The sequence below is a fragment of the Amphiura filiformis genome, chromosome 12 (assembly GCF_039555335.1).
Source record: "Amphiura filiformis chromosome 12, Afil_fr2py, whole genome shotgun sequence".
Lineage (NCBI taxonomy): Eukaryota > Metazoa > Echinodermata > Ophiuroidea > Amphilepidida > Amphiuridae > Amphiura > Amphiura filiformis.
This window is the reverse complement of record NC_092639.1, coordinates 61,051,630-61,070,944: the sequence shown is the minus strand read 5'-3', so window position 1 is coordinate 61,070,944 and position 19,315 is coordinate 61,051,630. Positions and strand designations below refer to the sequence as shown.

At 35.7% G+C, this 19,315-nt stretch overlaps 1 protein-coding gene across 1 annotated transcript in view; it reads left to right on the top strand.

The window, feature by feature from the left end:
* LOC140166976 (uncharacterized) overlaps positions 1-19,315 on the top strand; it is a 142,275-nt gene that overhangs the window by 100,882 nt on the left and 22,078 nt on the right. The window contains 8 exon segments of the mRNA XM_072190459.1: positions 7,371-7,754; positions 8,457-9,161; positions 10,261-10,629; positions 11,599-12,084; positions 12,527-12,889; positions 13,690-13,788; positions 18,133-18,399; positions 18,923-19,249. Of these exon segments, the coding sequence (XP_072046560.1) occupies positions 7,371-7,754; positions 8,457-9,161; positions 10,261-10,629; positions 11,599-12,084; positions 12,527-12,889; positions 13,690-13,788; positions 18,133-18,399; positions 18,923-19,249 (3,000 nt within the window).

The following is a 19,315-nucleotide window of genomic DNA, read 5'->3' as shown; positions in this document are numbered from 1 at the left end:
ACCCGTTTAGTTTAAATCACAAACATGTGGGGATCATGTAGCCTAGGTTTACGTATTAAAAGTTGGAAAGTCAAATAGAGGATTGATGTCAAATTATGTTCAGAGTTGTAATAAATAACAAAATTAATAATAATAACAATAGGGGCATTCAAGCGTCACGAACAAGTTATGCCCCTGCATGACGTATCAAACAAGTTGGTTGCGTCCGTTGTCTGGTAGTATGAAAGCATCATTATTTTGAATAACAATTATTTACACAAGTTTAAGCACAATTCGATCTCTCCCGGTGCATTTAGTTAGCGATTTCTCGCTTAATATACATCAAAATAATATTAGAAAGTCACAAAAATAACACTGAATATGTAATTATTTAGATTGTAGAACGATTGAATTATTTTGTTCATTAATAAAAATTATGTTCGAGTTTGGGAAAATGAGTATTAAAAAGTCATTGACCAATTTCGCTGTGTGCGTGGCGAGATTAATTACACATGGGTGAAAATGCGGTCGGCCAACGGTCACGTGATCGGGGGAATCCCTAACAAATAATATGCATGATAAGAAGATAATTAGCTTTAATACGAAGATACGAAGTGCAGATCATAATATATATCGCCACTGATTGGCAAAATATTTCGCAAAGGCAAGTCATTGTGACAAATTTAAAATTATCTATAGAAAATCTGAAAATGCCATGATTTTCTAAAATTTCCGGGTCCATTTTCCCATTTCGTGCATAATAAGGTGGCGGTACTAGGGACAGCCCGTCTCCCTTAGAAACTTGGCGAATTTCAACTTGTTTGGTCAAATTTTGGACATTTTCCAGGCTTGCTTTTTAAAGTTAATGCAAGCAAATTGTGGGAGTTAGCATAACATGGACTTACCGTGACTCATGGGTTTATTTTACCTTCATAATTTCTTCAAAATGTCTAAGGCTTACTTACTCTGCATAAAAGGTGTATTTAATTAATACATGTCTGGTTGTGTGATTTACCTTTTTTTACCTTAACATGATTTACCGTCATAATTGACGATTATGTCTATGCTTGTTTTGCATAAAATGTATAGGGCCTATTCAATGCATGCAGGTCACATGGGTTATTACTATGCATTACTGCTTGTGTGGATTAATGGTTACTTGGGGCATAATGCCATATTTATAAGGTAACCTAGTCGATTTCATCTAAAAGTGGTCGGTAGTGTAGGGCTAATGTCAGTCAGAATGCATCGATAAACTGGCACGGGCCAATATAGTCCCTGGACTAGAATTGTTATTTGAAAAACAAAAAAAAAAACAAAAACAAAAAACATTGGACCCCTGCTATGCTCTTTGGATTGGTTGTCTAAATGGCGATCTAATTTTAGTCAATTTTCGTGACAAAATACATCGAAAAAAAAATAAATTTTTGGATATTTGGATTGGGAAAAATAAAAAAAAATAAAAAAAATAAATAAAAAAAAAAATAAAAAAAACATTGGACGCATGCAATGCTCTTTTGATTGGTCGTCTAAATGGCGATCTAATTTTAGTCACTTTTCGTGACAAAATACATCGGAAAAAAAAAAAAAAAAAAAATTGGATATTTGGATTTGATTTGGATTAAAAATGAAAAAAAAAAGAAAAAAGAAAAAGACTGACTCATGCAATGCTCTTTGGATTGTTCATCAAAAGGAGATCTATTTTTGTCACTTTTCATGTCAAAATACACGGAAAAAATCGATATTTGGAATTGATTGGATTGAAAAAATTATAAAAGGCTAGGGTTTATGAGGTTTGTGCTTTCGGTTAGGTGAGTGGAGCTTGATCATACGGCATACCTTTTAAGTAGGGAGGAAGTGATGTGAACGTACATGCCCTTGTTAGGCTTTGATCAGGTGCTCGACAGGAATAATATGTATAAACTTCAAGTATTTATAGAACTCGATGGTATACGTAATGTGAGGTTCAGAATTTCAACGGAAGATTATTTCACGATAACTGGGTGAAGAAGGGTCTACAGATAGTTTGATAATTTTGTGATCATTCTTAGGGCATCAAATGACATCGAATTGGTCTGTATTTTTAAAGGAGTAATTTATGAGTGCCCAAATACATTTATACTCCCCTTTGACCCGGTACCTTGTAGAAATTCTCCCCGTAGAAGTGTAACCACTAGTCATAAGTGAATCGAATCAGGAAATTCAATAAAAAGAGGTCTGAATTTCATGGAATATGGGGATAAAAATTGCTCGAGGTCAAGTCAATAAGATTTTGTGAAAATGGGAGAAAATGTGTCCCTTCAGCGCTGCCGTTATGATACAAATATCAAGTATTATTGTGTCTAAGCATTTTACTGTGGGATAAGGGTTATTAAGGCAAAGATTGTGACAGTCAGGTCTTGGTCATTTAGTGAGGAGCAATAATTGATAGTTGCAACTTAGTTGTCGGGTGGAAGCAGAAAGAATGATGCAAGCATAAACATGTAAGTCCTTTAAGTTCATAATTTGAAATGGTTAAAATTGCATCAGGAAGAAGTTCGCACAAATAATTATCTGCATAACAAGAGGGAACAGGAAAGTGTTGGCGAATCAGGGAAAGAAATTGATAAAAATCAAAATCACATGTCTTGATTGATATGAGACCAAGTACTTGGTTGGGATCGCAAATATAATCTCAAGTTACACATGGTAATTAGATGTGCTGGCAGGTTGTTTCCCATTTTTCTGTCTTTTATTTATTGCAGACAATACCAATGACACTTTGATGCTGGTGGCAATAAGGAAGCCTGACCTTTATGTACATGTACACCTGGACACCCATAATTGCTAGTGACTACTAGACTTTGTGTGAGCCGAAAGTAGACTGTCAGATGCAAAGCGAAGCATATTGAAAATTGGTGTTATCGCGAAACTGAACTTACGCACGAGCACTTATACATGGGAGAGCATGCATTTCACAAAGAGACTGTCAGAAGTCAGATAAGTTACTGAAGTCGGAGTCCAGCCAATGGAAATTATACTTTAGGGCTTCTCTTGTTGTATAAAATCGCATCAATTGATCAACCACAGTTGAACATGGCACGGAAAATATTAATTTGTGCATTCCTTCAAGTATTGGAAATTGGAAAGATGTGTTGGGAATGATTTTACCAAGACCGGTGCTTTTGTAAGGCATTACATATGAACTAAAGGTCGCATGAACTTCGAGAGTGCTGAAAATAAAGCTGAAAATTAATGCTAAAAATAAACTTCGAGAATGCTGAAAATAAATCAAGACATCAGGTAGAATGCCGTTATCCACATTTGTCCAATGTCTCCGAGGCAAATGGAATTAAATAACCCAATCACTGTTCCGTATGTGCGGTTGTGCTACAGTGTACTGTCCAGTGCAAGATGTGTTGGGCATGATTTTGCAATGACCGGCCCTGTTGTAAGGCACAACATATGAACTAAAGGTCGCATGAACTTCACGAATGCTGAAAGCTGAAAATAATGCTGAAAATAAACTTCGAGAATGCTGAAAATAAAGCAAGACATCAGGCAGAATGCTGTTATCCACATTTGTCCAATGTTTCCGACAAGAAATGGAATTAACCCAATCACTGGGTTCCGTGATGTGCGGTTGTGCTTCAGTGTACTGTCCAGTGCAATGTGTGTACCTACTCAGATTACAAGGTCTCTATCCACTACTCGCACGAATAACCTGATTATCTGCCTGAAAAGTTTTCTGATGATTGCGATTCTCCAATTGTTGACTAAAAGTACTAAAGCAAGTAACCAGTGCGATGTTGATCATGAAATAGCTTAAGCACAAATCAACTTCAGAATAACCTGATTATCTGCCTGTATATGCGAAAAGTTTTCTTATGATTGCGATTTTCCAATTGTTGACGAAAAGTACTAAAGCAAGTAACCAGTGCGATGTTGATTATGAAATAGCTTAAGCACAAATCAACTTCTTCGGATAACTGAAGAAAGAAGAATTAACTTAGAGAGCATCCAACTTTGCATGGATAATGGACTTTTGAAGTGGAGTGAAAAGACATCAGGTATAAAAATTTGATAAGAGTTGGACGAAAACTTTAGGGGACCACATGGGAAAGTTTCATTGGACTAATGAATATGGGACTCGGAATATCATTAATACCTATGTTTCTAAAAAATTGAATTGCATATATGCGTTCTGAGTAAAATGTTACAAGATGTAATAATCTATACGGTGGTGAGCACCCTGAGTTAGATATATTGACGTGCTTTATGTTACGTAATAGTATGACTATTCGGGGTGGAGGTATTTGAGTAGATCACATCACGTGCGGGTTCTATCTCAGCAACACGTTATTCTGTGGCGTAGTGTATTCTCATGTTAAAATTGCTGTTGCATTTATGTTGTGCAGTATGTATTGTGTGCATTGTTTGCTATTTGTCGTTTTATAATGTATATTTCACAGTCAATTGCATTTTGTTCGATCTTGCCTTTTTAGGCTCATGCTGTGCAATATCTTACTTGTCTTTTTCAAACTGGTTTTTAATATTTGGTTTCCTCAAACTATTTGTATGTTTTAAAATTGTAAATTCAAAGATTGTTCTCATATTTTACATATGTATGTGCTTTTAATGTCATGTTTGGTAAAGCGCCTTGAGTTCTTTTGATGTAATTGCGCTATATGAGAAATAAATATTATTATTATTATTATTATTAAAGAGTGTTCAGAAGAATGAATATGTCAGAGGCATTAATAACAAATAGTCAATTGTGCTGGTATTGGGGCGATTAAGTCTGTTTTAACGGGAAGTAGGAATCAACTCCAGGTTGGCATGGGATAGCTAGACTTTGGGGCCAAGTACTATGCCCTCAATTTTTCAAGATTTTTGTGAGGTTGCATCGGCTAGTTATCGCGTTGATTTCGCCAATGTCCAATTGTGAATATACAATATAGAGATCAATGTATCCCGTAACATATAGGGCCAGCACAATTAGTATTGTTATTGTAGAGAATTACATGTATTTCAGTCAAAATCCAGTAAGAATGTTAGTGTTATTTTATGCTAATGAGCGATTAGTGGCACTGAGCCAATTATGGGCAAACTGTGATATATATTTCAATGGGTCAACAATAACATTTAGACAATATCCTTCATGAGCCCCCATTTAGATATCAGTAGCGTTATCAAACATGAAGATATGTTTACGTGCAATTACTTATGGTCAATTAACCCCTTTTTCCTTTTGTATAAAAAAAACTTTTACTCAAAATTACAAAAAAAAAAAGGAGGGAGGGTTCGCAAGTTTCTAATCCAGATAGAAACTTGTGTGGGATTTTAGATATTCTTTTGTAAATTATAATGATACACATGCACAGGTAGACGAGTAAGTCACAATAATCCTTTTATCCATTGTAACCTTCAGGTCAATTACACACCTGTTGGTGGAATCCCAGGGGACAGCCACCCTCGGAGATCTTGTATTGTATGCACCAGTAGTATATATACCTTGTGTGGGTCTCAGCCATGATATGTTATGTTAATCAACGGTTTCAGAGTTGTACACTCGGGAATTTAATTCTAGGGGGGTAGGTCTACCCTAGGATAGGTTTTGATCTGATTTCAATAGTACAAAGTGTAACACTTTACTCCAGTCGCGGTCACTGGGGTAAGGGGAATTCGATGGCGGCTGTCGTGTTCCAAATGTGTCCAATAACGTTTTTCTATGAGAATATTATATATTTTGTTAATGTTATTTCGGCTGATATCAAAGGTAATTGGTGTGAATTCTGAAACAAATTCAAACGCTCAATAAAAGGCAACTTGATGGAGTGCCATCCATGATTAGCAAAATCTTTGTGTCCTTGTCCTTTTTGGCTTTCTCGGTCTGAGGGTAATAATGTTTTACGAGCAAAGCGAAAGGAAAACAAATTTACCCATGGCGAGAAATGGACGATCCCTATTGTGTTTGTCAATCCTGGGTATGGTCATGCTAGCTCCATGCTGTGTGTTGTGGTGTTGGCATGGGGATCAATAGGTGACATCGATTTTGTAAACATCTACATGTAGTGCGCGATCGAAGTTTGTGAGTCATTTATGAATGTCTCTCCATCAAGTAAACATCGGAAAGAAATTTCCCCACCCACCACTCCCAATAAGGGTATGGGGGCAATGAAAAGTATATATTAGTGAACACATAATTAAGAGTGATAATTCACTCTCATGAAGTAAAGGAATAGAGAGAAGTTAACAGCTCAATAACAAACAAAGGAAATGTATTATGATATGTCAATTATGTTGCATTAGCATGATTATTTACAATTGTCCTTAGGTGATATAAGGGCTTAAATCAGCACATGCGAAGAGGGAATCCTTTACAGAAATAGCTGCAAGTAAAGTAGTGAGGACATTATCGTTAAATGTTATATAAATTATGTTATTGCAATATAGAGAAATACTGGATAAGCAGAAAGTCTCAATAGATCAGGAGTACAAGCAAAATGGTACAAATTTTCAGAATGTTATTTTAAATTAACCAGCCTGTAAGTTCCAAATGTGTTTATCACAGATGCCATAGGTAACAGAGAGAAAGGCTTTCAGAGATCTTCAAATAAGCACAAGATATTCAAAGATAAGGGTCACAATATAATATTGTTCCCCCTTCTATAAATTATATATATATATCAGTTCTAGAAAATGGAGAGCTATCATTAATCAGTACATGTTAAAAGAGTTATATGTGCAAAAATTTGGTTGTTGCTCGAGTATAGTACATTAGTAATTGTTGAAGATTGGGATTTTTAGATATTCTTTTTGTAAATTATAATGATACACATGCACAGGTAGACGAGTAAGTCACAATAATCCTTTTATCCATTGTAACCTTCAGGTCAATTACACACCTGTTGGTGGAATCCCAGGGAACAGCCACCCTCGGAGATCTTGTATTGTATGCACCAGTAGTATATATACCTTGTGTGGGTCTCAGCCATGATATGTTATGTTAATCAACGGTTTCAGAGTTGTACACTCGGGAATTTAATTCTAGGGGGGTAGGTCTACCCTAGGATAGGTTTTGATCTGATTTCAATAGTACAAAGTGTAACACTTTACTCCAGTCGCGGTCACTGGGGTAAGGGGAATTCGATGGCGGCTGTCGTGTTCCAAATGTGTCCAATAACGTTTTCTCTATGAGAATATTATATATTTTGTTAATTTTATTTCGGCTGAGATCAAAGGTAATTGGTGTGAATTCTGAAACAAATTCAAATGCTCAATAAAAGGCAACTTGATGGAGTGCCATCCATGATTAGCAAAATCTTTGTGTCCTTGTCCTTTTTGGCTTTCTCGGTCTGAGGGTAATGGACTTAATTTTTTTTTTTTTGTTGATAAATTTGATGTTACAGAGGCCAATGGAAAAGGAGCCATACCAAAGGTGACAGATGCTAAAGTTGATGAAGTGACCAACTTATCCATCACCGTATCATGGAGTAGACCAGAAGATGCCCTCAACATCAGTGGTTACCGGGTCACATGCATGGAGAAACCATCTGACAACAATGAAGAAGAGAAGATGGAGGATGGAGAAGATGAAACAAAGCCTCCTCAAGATGAAGTCATCAAAGATGGTAAAGAAACGGGCATCAAAGCACAAGAAATTATTATAGAAGATGCTGATGTGACTGATGTTATATTTGAGGAGTTAGACCCGGGCAAGATGTATATCATGGAAGTGTTTGCAGTGTGTGGGGATAAGGAGAGCGAGGAGACAGTACTGGAAGCTGAAACAAGTAAGTGATGGGATCAAGTTCTATGACATTTATGGGAGTTATAGAGATAATTGGGTAATTCAACTTTGGGGTAGGGATGAGCGGGTAAAGTTCTTGCACATGTATTTCATTGTTCCTTTCTGAACTTTAAACACCATAGCACCCACACACTTAAGTATTTTGATAACTGAATGTTATATGAATCACAAAAAGAGGTAAAAAATGCATATTTTGTGCAAAAGGAAACAGTGATGTATCTTACTACAGGTTAATTAAGTACTTAATTCTTGGCCAAGCTGGAACATTCATGTTGCGTCCATGTAGCATACTAAGCATGTACGCAATGTAAGGCGTGTGTATGCTTTCTTTTGTATCACGCTATCTGTGTATGTTTTTATCACGGAGCCACTAGCATTCATAATGTTCGAGATTGGCCAAGAATTACTTAATTTACCTGTAATTCACTATAACACAATTTATCATCAGCAAGAAAAAGTTTAGATCATGAATTAAGAGCTATCAAGATATACATATTTGCCAAGAAAAGATATACAAATTATTTACAGCCAATGCATAATTTAGCTTCTACCACAATTGCATTAGCTGAAATCCACCTAATAATTATGCTCATGTCGAGTAACATATCTTCATATCTATATTTCATGCCTGTAAAATGTAAATCTTTTCTTGTATTTTCTATTCTGTTTATTTAAATCTTTATAGGGTTGGATTCTAAACCAGACATTCCCATGGTATGTGACATAAAAGAAGACAGTGCAACTGATACCTCCATCACCATAACATGGAACAAACCAGAAGAATGCAATGACGTCACAGCTTATCGCATCACTTGCACATTGAAAGATGAGAAGGATGCTAAGGATGAAAACAAAGAGGATGCAAAGATGGAAGAATCTCCAAGTCCTGTGAGCAATGATGAAGATGGTAATGAAGATGGCAAGACAAAAGATGAAGCTGTGTCATATGATGACAATGAAAGTACAAAAGAGGAGAAGAAAACAAAGAAGTCAAGAAGGTCAGCTGGTAAAAGAAAAGCTGAAGATGCTGCAAAAGACAAAAGAGAGAATAGTTCAAAAGGGAAAAGGAAAAAGGATGCTAAAGATGAGGCCCAACAAGAAGATGCTTCAAAGAGTCTTGAAGATGGTGAAGTAACGACAGATGATAATCAGGGTCAACATGATGCTTCAAGACCTAAAAGCACAAAGAAGACACCAAACCCAATTCAAGAGATAAAACTGTACGGAGAAGATGTTACAAGTTCAACCTTCAGTGGGTTACAGCCAAACACAACTTACAAGTTTGCGGTGTACACGGTGTGTGGCGATCATGAGAGCGATGGTGCCGAGGTCGACGGTACAACAAGGACAACTTCTAGGAGCAATAGTGAGTGTACTACTACCAGTGACCGTGAGTGCAAATTTCTGTATGGGATCAATATTTAAGAAAAATCATTATTGTACCCCTAAATTGACTGCACTCATTCACTTTTTTTAGTAACATGTGTGATGCAATTTAACCCTTTACATGTACAAGGTAGCTGTAGTCGTAATACAAATATTGCAGCAGCCAGATTGGTTAGCATTTACAAAAGTTAAGTCGCTATAAGCTGTAAGCTGTATGCATTTTAGTAACCAGCATGAAAAGGGTTAATTAAGTACAGTGCTGTACGGTGCAGAAACTGATTGAGGCGCCAATGGCTCCTAACTTAATAAATTTGGGCGCCCATATTTTGCTCCCAGGTAAAAAATCTGAGGCGCTAACTGAACAGCCACGTGTGTTTAATGTTCATAGCTACTGTACTCAATCTACATATTTCCATTGAACACTACATACTTCATACACAGCATGTACAGTGTAGGTAGGCCTATATGTTTTCCAGGAAGTCCCCATCGAGACATCATGATAAATGGATATTCATAGATAGTATACATTTGTACTCTTTGAATGCTATGTTACATACATGTTTTGCATTTGCTGGCGATTAAAAGCTTCAACAGTTGGTCGCCATTGGCGCCAGGGATTGAATATTTAGTCGCATCAGAAAATATCTAGTCGCCAATGCGCCTAAAATGGTCGCACCGTACAGCACTGATTAAGTAGCATGTTATAAGTAAGTTTTATAACACATTTACTTAATTTCATAGAATTCCACTTTTTTTTTATATCAAATTAACCTTATTCTTAGCAATTGATTCATATCCACAGCAAATTAATCACTGTTACTGATATAAATAATTATTGTAAATCATAAGCAAGGGAAAAGTGCTAAATGAGTAGAATTGCAAGATAAGGCAATCATTGGTGTCTTGAAGATGATGGCAAGAAAACTATATAAATAAATTACATGTACAATGCCGGAAATTGATCAAATAGTATTAGATGTTTATTTGGCTTCAAAGAATAAGAAGAAAATTATAAAACTGTTTTTGTTTAAAGGAAATTGTTGATTAAGTTTCTAGAATTTAAACATAAAATAACAAGTTAACCTTTTTACCTAAATCTTCAGAGCCACAAAAACCAATGGACAAAACCATTCCGACTGTACTTGATGCTAAGGTTGACAGTACCACAGAAACGGCCATCACTATATCCTGGAGCAAACCAAAAGATATCGACAGTGTCTCATCTTACAGGCTCTTATGCACACTCAAAGAGGACCAAGACCAAGATGAGAAGAAAGAAGATGAGGATCATCCAACAGGAGCAGGCCAAGACATGGAATCTGAAACAGAGTCACTGGAAATGGAAATAGATGATTTGGATGTGACTACAGCGACATTTAGTGGTTTACACCCTGGGAATAACTATGTCTTTGAAATCTTCAGCGTCCATGAAAAGAAGGAGAGCGAAGAGGTTTCACTGGAAGCTAGTACCAGTGAGTAATTCATAATGCTTGAATAAATAGTAAATGAGAGCAGAATTAAAGAATAACTTTTATACCTTTGGTAGAGCAGAGATGATATGAAAGTTTGTAAGTTACTGTTAGTAACTATGCTTTGTGTCACTCGAGTTTGGTAGTGATATAGGTAAATATTTCACTGGTTACAGTATCAAATTGCGCATACATTAACTGTTTCCTGCAGAGCTTATACACACACATACAAGGGCAGCTTGTTGGTATGCTGTCAGCGCAACCATGTAAAACACTGATATCACTTCCAAACTTGAAGTGAAGTTATGGTTTTGTATGATAACTCTTGTATTATTGATTAAAAATGCATGTTGCAAGAAATGCATGTTGCAAGATTTGGGCAACCACATCGAATTGTTCGGATTTTTGACCTGTCGAATTCATTCATTCATTCATTCATTCATTTTATTTTTCATCATCATCAATACATACATAATCAGCATAACAGAAATAAACAATGTTGAAAATAATGATGTGATGAGGTAGATGCATTACAAAGCCAAAGGCCTGAAAGACAATACATCACCTTTACATTAAATAATATATAAGTTTAGATATTTACACAAGAAAGAAAAAATCAGTAAAAAAAGCAGAAAAAAAAGACAACACAGAACCCATCTTGAATATCACTTATATACATTAACCAGGCAAATTAATGCAACGTTTTTGTGTTTTTTTTAAAGTGTTTTATAATGAAAATAATAGTAATGGTAAAATCTTGTTCCAAACCATATGGATTAAAAATGAAGATTGTTAAAACTTTTAAAGTGAAATAATCATAACCATAAGCATAAATAATATTGAGCCTTAATAATTAGTGCCCAATTATTTAAAAAAAAAATACAAAACCTCACTCCAAAGAATACATGTAACCAATCTTAAAGTGTGTTGTCAAGATTTCCATCAAATTTCTATCTGTTTCTTTTTCAAAAGAAAATAAAGGTGAAGGACTGAAAGTAGTTGATCCTGAGATAGACAGGAGGACTGTATCCTCTCTCACAGTGGCATGGGGTACACCGGAAGATAGCTTGAATATCGTTGCTTATCGTATTGTGCTGAAAGGCACTGAAGAGGAAGAAGAAATGGGTAACCATGGTAACAATGAGGAAGGTGCTGAGACAAAAGAAACAAGCAAAAATGAAATGGTTTCAAAAGAGGAAACTGCAGATGATCAAATCGATGATGCTTTTAAGGAACATGAAGATGGGGAAGATATCAGAAAAGGTGATGAAAGTGGTGATGTTGCCATGGAGACAGAGGATGAGGAGGGAACCTTTTTGCTTCAGGAAATCAAGGTTGATATGTCGACAACACGGGCAACATTCAGTGAGTTGGATTCCGGGAAGACTTATATCATTGAGATATTTACTGTTTGTGAAGACAGAGAGAGTGATGCTGCTACTGTGACAGGGACTACTAGTAAGTGAACATAAATTGTCAATAGAATTTATTAATATGTTGTGTAAATGTTGCCCCAGAAGTATTGACTTCGATATTTAGCACTGATTTTTGTCTGCAATTTTTTTCTAAACATTTAATGGTATAACAGCTAAAGTGTGCATTGACAGCAAGCTTTCAGAAAGCTAATTCTCTAATATTTGTGTATAGAGGTAAAGGCATTGACTCATAATTATTCCTGCAGTGGCAATGTGTTGTGCACTTGGGCAAAGTGTTGTACATCAGTTGCCTCACTCCACCCAGGTGTAATGGGGATTGGTAGGAGATAATTCCAATCTAGGTGTTAAGAGGAGTAGGGCCTTTGTTAAAGTGAAACAATTCTGATGTATGTCAAGTGACAGCAGAATAAATTGTGCTGGTAGTAAGTGCATTTTAACTCATACATAATTTTTCCATTCCTCAGAAAAAGTTGATGAGATAGATCCAGTGTCTGATGTCATAGTCGAGAACACTACTGAATCATCCATCACTGTGTCCTGGAAGGAACCAGAAGATTCAGATAACATCACTGCCTATAGAGTCACATGTCAATCTAAAGAATCAGAGGATGCCAATGCTGAAGGAGGAGCAGGTGATGATGAAGACCCGGATGCTGCCTCGGTAATCATGCAGGATATAACAACCTTGCAGGAGATTAAACTCTATGGGTCAAAGGTCACTAGGGCTACTTTTCATGAGCTACAAGCCAATCAGATGTATGTGTTGGAGGTGTTTGCTCTTTGCAAGGATAAGGAGAGTGAAGGGAGTGCAGTGGAAGCAACTGCTGGTAAGTTCAAATCACATACGAGAGATACAGACCGCGTACAACCAAAGTCTCCGTGTATTGTATGATGTGAGTTCTTGCATATTCATGAGGGCCAATTGTTCGATTGTACCATGTTTAACACCAGCGTATATCGCGTATATGCGATAGAGCATTTTGTGCTTTCACGATTACGCGATAGACCGTGAAAATACATGGTAATTGTGTAGCAGTCTCGCCTGTCGCATTTCATGGAACAATCTGCCCTCATTATTGGGTGATGCTGAGACTTTGACTGATTGCACATGGTCTGTTTCTCTCTTGTATGTGGGTCAAATATTGGAGGGTATAGGTCCACCCAACTTTCCACCCAGGAATGCCATTTCGTATTTTGCTTCAATTATTGATGTCAAATCTCTATTTCTCATTAAATATCTTTGCTCTACCAAATACTTCCAAAATACTTTTGGGTTTATTTTCTAATTGCACAGTGTCAAATTTTCTTGATATTTCAATTCCTAATACCAATATTTTATTGACGTTTTGGCTCAAAATAATCTGCTTTCTTGATCAAATATATTTGACTCAACATTCAAATATTTCAATCATCTCATGGTGGATGTGTGAGAATACATTTGTAATATGCTTATAACTGTATCATAAAATTGGAAGTACTTCATGTGAATGATATCATCATAATATAGTGACACACCTGGCCAGTTTGATGTTTTTTTACTTGTATCTCAAGTTTTGTTTGTACTTTTTGCTGTTCTTAGAAACCCTATTGTATTTTGTGCATTATGTTTTTTATTTGCTTCTTTCAGAAAACAGTGGTAAAGCTGGAACTGACAAACAAGAAAATAATGCAGGAAATGATGACCAATCTGAAACTGAACAAAATGAAGACGGTGCACAGAATGAAGGTGAGCAAAGAAATTAGATGCATAAATAAGATATTTAAAGAAATCATTGAATTAGACTTAGAGAATGTGGACACGGCCATATTGGCATGTTGTTCCTGGGTGTTAAAGTAGTATACCTCTGGGTTGATTCATTGCCATTGCCTGGAGCTGTGCAGATTTTGGTTTTGAGATTGTGCAAGTTTGCGATCTGCAAGGAATGTCACATTCCGATGAAACTTTGTGCAAAGTAATACATGCATAAGCCTCATAATGCTTGAGGTTAAAAATACAAGATGTACACTATTTAGGCCTCTCATAGGGACAATCCAATATGGTGGATGTCAGTTTGAGTTCTCTCAGTCTAATTTCTTTGATAAGATAATCAAATTTTGGAGTAATGTTAGAATAAGGATTTGCCTTCCCCAAATCCCAATTTGAACCATGACCTTAATGCTAAATCGCAACATCAGGATGTGTTCAATATTCATGTCTAAATCTCAGATGTTATTAAAATCCTATCCCTAAACTTAACCCAAGTCTTGAACGTATAGCGTGGAATTGCAAGACTATTCAAGAATAATGTGGGAACATATGAGACAAGTTTGATGGGTCACAAGGGGACAAGAAATGGGATCTTGTTCCCCCTCCCACAAAAGGATGGAAACCCTTGTCCTAAGCTATAAGGTGGCAATCCTTATTCTAAAGTATTGCACAAATTGAATGCATGCTATTACAGTAATTAATTTTTAATTTCTCAATTTGGATCACAAATTTTGCTACTTTCCAATCACTAAAATCAAGTCTTTCATTTAATTTTTATTTGCCAATATAACTCTCATTATAAATTTCATAATTTCTTAATCAACTCTGTCAAAAAACCTTTATATGCCAACTTTGCTTTTACCTTTGGACAAATATTGTTTGTTTGGAATTATTCCTAGTAATTGTTTTTATTGTTTGTATTCACTGACTTAAAATGGAGTTTGATTCTATATAGATACAAAAACAAACAAACTCGTCAAAGTCATTTGTGCCATCAACCTCCTCATCTCTTCTGCTGCTAATTTGTAACAAATAAATTATTATTTTACATTATGTTTGCTTTAAGTGTATTAAGAGTATGCCTTGTCATGAATAAATTATTTAATATGTGGTTACATACACACACAACCATATTTCACTTCAATAGTGCCTATTCCTACTTAGTGCCATGTGAGCACTTACTAACTTTCATATGTCCAGACATGAATTTTCATTGGCTGTCGTATTAATTTTATTCTTCAGTTTCTATTTCTGTATATTGAATTCTTTTGAAATTTGAACTCTTTTATCTCCACCATCCATTATTCAAAATTGGTCACTTCTTCTTCTTCTTTCGTATGTTGCTAACGAGGGAGATTCAGATCTCAAGTTTGCTGTTGAACAGCCAGTCTTGTGTGGAAACATCAACTTCAGAGAGTCCCTTGGCTCCATTTGGGGGTCGATGAAGGTGACAAGCTTTGATGATGTGGTCTGTCGTCTGCTCTTCCTTTCCGCACTCACAAAGTGGGCTTTGGGTGGGGCCCCATCTATGCATACTGGCCCTGAAGCGACCTACTCCTGTTCGCAGGTGGTTGAGTTTCACCCATGCATGGCGTGGCAAATCCGAGCCAGGGCTGGATTTTGACATATCTGGGTCACTGATTTCTTCAAATGTGTCACATGAGGGTCCATTAATCGCAATAATGCAATCAAGAGTGACACATTCTACGCAGACTCGCAGAGCATTACATGCGGTTAGGCAAATCAGTTTCCTTGATACATGATATCACTTTCGCTATGGATACACATGCATGATCTACTTTATGAAAACAACTTTTTTTCTTTAAATTGCACTTTTTTTGCAGTAATAAAATAGAAGTAAAGGATGTAGCAGACTTGCAGTACCCTTTGAACCAAGTGATGTGCCTTTTGGCAGTAAAAACATTTCAATAATTTTTGGCTATGCCTTGTCCGTAAGTTATGTTTTTACTGCCTCAGACACATTATTTGGTTATAAAGAATAGGCTACTGCATTACCCTTTATTTCTTAAGTACAGTAATATTTTGCATGCAAAATGTCTGGTTTGAATTTCATAACATATAATAATGCAAATGCCTGGGCACTAATTAGGTTGAATAAGGTATGCTATAATTGACTGTATGTTTTGTCAAATCGTATATAATATATTTATTCTCTCAAATTTGCTTGAAATTATAACAATTCTGATTTTGTTTTTTTCACTACAGTTAGGTGTTGCACAATCAATCAATCAAGCAAGCAAGCAATTAAGCAAGCAAGCAAACAAGCAAACGCAGTAAAAAAATTTCTTACAGGTTGCAAAGTGCTCGTAATGGTAATGTATGCTATCTAATCTATTTTTAGTTTCATTTTTATCATTTATTATTTATTGATTTCTTATTTATAATGTCAAACATGATGTGAGTTTGTGAATGTTTTCATTCATCAAGATATACATGAAATTAAATATTAAATTGGAATTATAAAACTATTCAACTGGACTCACGTTTTTAAGTGCTTATGGTATCGCACCTTATTCTAGGTGCATCTTCACCATAATTTGGCAGAGGGCACATTTCTGTAATCAGAAAGAAGTTAAACAAGTTTAACTCAAATTCAGCAACATGTGGCAACACCATTTTGTCACAGGTCAATGACCAATTGCCACCAGATCGACAGTCAGCCTGAAGATGCACCTAGGATAAGGTGCGATATCATAGCCACTCAAAAACTTGTGTCAGTTGAATAGTTTTATGATTCCATTTTAATATACTGTGAGTTGTGTTCTTGATTTTGAATAAGTTATTTGCTTAAGCTATTTGTATCATGAAAATGTACATAAATGGTTCTATTTTTGTAATATATGTGTGCTAATATTTGTTTGTATGATTATCAGTGCTATAATTGAAGCTTTAATGAAACTTTTTCATTTTATTTGTTGTCATTTATGTATATCTTCGCAAAATGCGTTGATTACATTGAAACACTCTTTTATAATAATTATTATTGTTTGTTGATATTGATATGATATTCTTATTGCTCATGGTCTCTCACCAATTTTGCTATCAAATTTTGTATCATGATAATGTTATATAAAAAATGTTGAATTATACTTTAACAATAATCTCTCAATTACATATTATTACTTTGGTTAACTATTCATTTCTATGCTGTGTTAATGTAATATAAAACAATTTATAAAATTGATTTTGCAAGTGTGTATAGTAACCTGTTTATGTATATTACAACACTAACTTATTTCTTTGCAGTTTTGCACAAACCAGAGTGAAAAATAAGTCAGAAATTCAAGCATTTGCAAATGTACATCAATTCTTTCATACTTCTAGCAGACTACAAGCCTGGTAGCAATTGGGACTATTATGTGTTCAGTTAACTTAGATGCAAAGTTTTATTTTTTTTGTAATTTGAACATGTGATCATGTATGTATTCTAAAATCTATTACATTTTATTTGTGAATTTGATGAATAGATCTCCACACTGTTGGTCACTGGTCATGATTTTAATTTGTCAAGTTCAAATAGTTTGAAATTAAATAGAAGTCATAGTTAGAAATAAACCTTTTGTCTAAGTTAACTGAACACATAATAATTATAATACTAGGCATTGATGTGATTTGTGATGTACATGAAATTTGACTTATTTTTCAGTAATGGTACATACTTAATTTATTCTACAATTGAAGCATATTACAACAATTGACTTATTGAAACATTCCAAACATAAGATGATGCAAGTTTGTTCAAGAATTTGTGGCCAACAGACTAGCTTGACTACTACACAGTGAAAGTGGAAATTTATGGACTACTGTATTTGTTGTGGTTTTCATATTCCAAACTCCTACTGTGCAAATAAAACATGCGAATATGCTGTTTTTGTATTCAACTCTATGTGAAAAAGCTCAAATTCTCAAATTTGACTCTCTCCTGCGGGTGTCGAGTGCAGACAACAATTTTTTGTTAATTTTTTTAAATAATTTAAAAAATTTCAGATTGTAAATTTTCTTAAGTATATTTGGAACCAGCATGAAAAATGCATAAAAATGAGTACAAACAAGCCTAGTATTATTTCAATGGTTCTTACGATAGCTCTTAATAATATTTAGAAAAATATCTTAAAACCTTTTATGTTGAAGCATATGGCTAGCATGCAGAGCATTAAAAAAACCAGTTCAAAATATTTGCCATGCAAAAATTTCCACTTTGACAGTATTACGTTTGTATTGACTGCAAAGTAGGACTATAATCTTCCAATACTATTTTTATCTAGTAATAACAGTTGAAGCTATTGTTGTTCTTCCTTTCAGTGTCATCCTATAGCCAAGTGAGAGATCCTAAGACTGAGAGTACTCAAGACACCATCAGTCTCTCCTGGGTCAAACCAGAGGGTACTGTCACCGGTTACCGCATCACATGCATCCCGGCTGATGCCATCGATTCGGAGGTCAAAGTTGATGCTGAGACAATGGAGACTAAGTTTGAGGGTTTGGTCGCAGGGAGGGAGTACAGGCTAGAGATCTATGCAATTCATGATAACAAAGAAGGGGATAAAGTTGGGCTCAAGAAGTCAACAAGTGAGTTGGGTTTCTTTTTTGTTACATTTTTATTTTTAAAATTTTGATTCTTTTCATTCTTCAGAGAGAGAGAGAGAGGGGGGGGGGAGAGGGATGGAGAGAAAGAGAGAGAGAGAGCGGATATTTGTCTGACTGAATGACAGTGCAAGAGGGTACTATGAAATAGGCTCCGTCTGTTTGGAATTTTATGTTTGGGTGTGATAAACGTGTGTGTGTGACCAAAATGTCAACCCTGTATTAGGTAGCTATTTCCTCTTAACCCATTGTATTGGGTGATTGCACCCCATATTGGTTCACAGATAGAGCATGACTTCGCTTAATTATTGGGGATGTCAAATGTCATTTGTTTGAGGTCACAGGTCATTTAGAGGTCAACTCTCACTGCACTAGCAATGCATGCTCATACCTTTGGGCAGCGTTCAATGGACAATTTTTATAATAGCTCCCCATTTCACCGCTGGGTAAAGAGAGACAAGTGAGGTAAAAAATTTGTTAAATGTGTTTTTGCTTTCCTTTTTTACAGTACCCAAACCCGTAATAGATGAGCTTTTTGAAAGGGCCACATCAAGTACAATCACCTTAAGTTGGACCAAACCCGAGGGCGATCTCACTGGATATAGAATTGATTACAAACCAATCAAGGAGGGTGAAGACAACAACAACGACAAGGACAAAAACAAGGATGACAACGACAAGGAAAATGATGAGGAGATGAAGTCCATGAAAGTTGCCAAAGATGCCATGCAGGCTGAGGTCACTGGTCTAGAGGGCGCCCAGTTGTATCAGTTTGATATTTATACGATTAGTGGGGAGGAAGAGAGTGAAGTGGTTTCTTTGCAGGAAAAGACAGGTAAGCTTAACACATTTCATTGGGGTAGTAAAATAAAGTTGTATGAACTATGGTGCATTTGCAGGA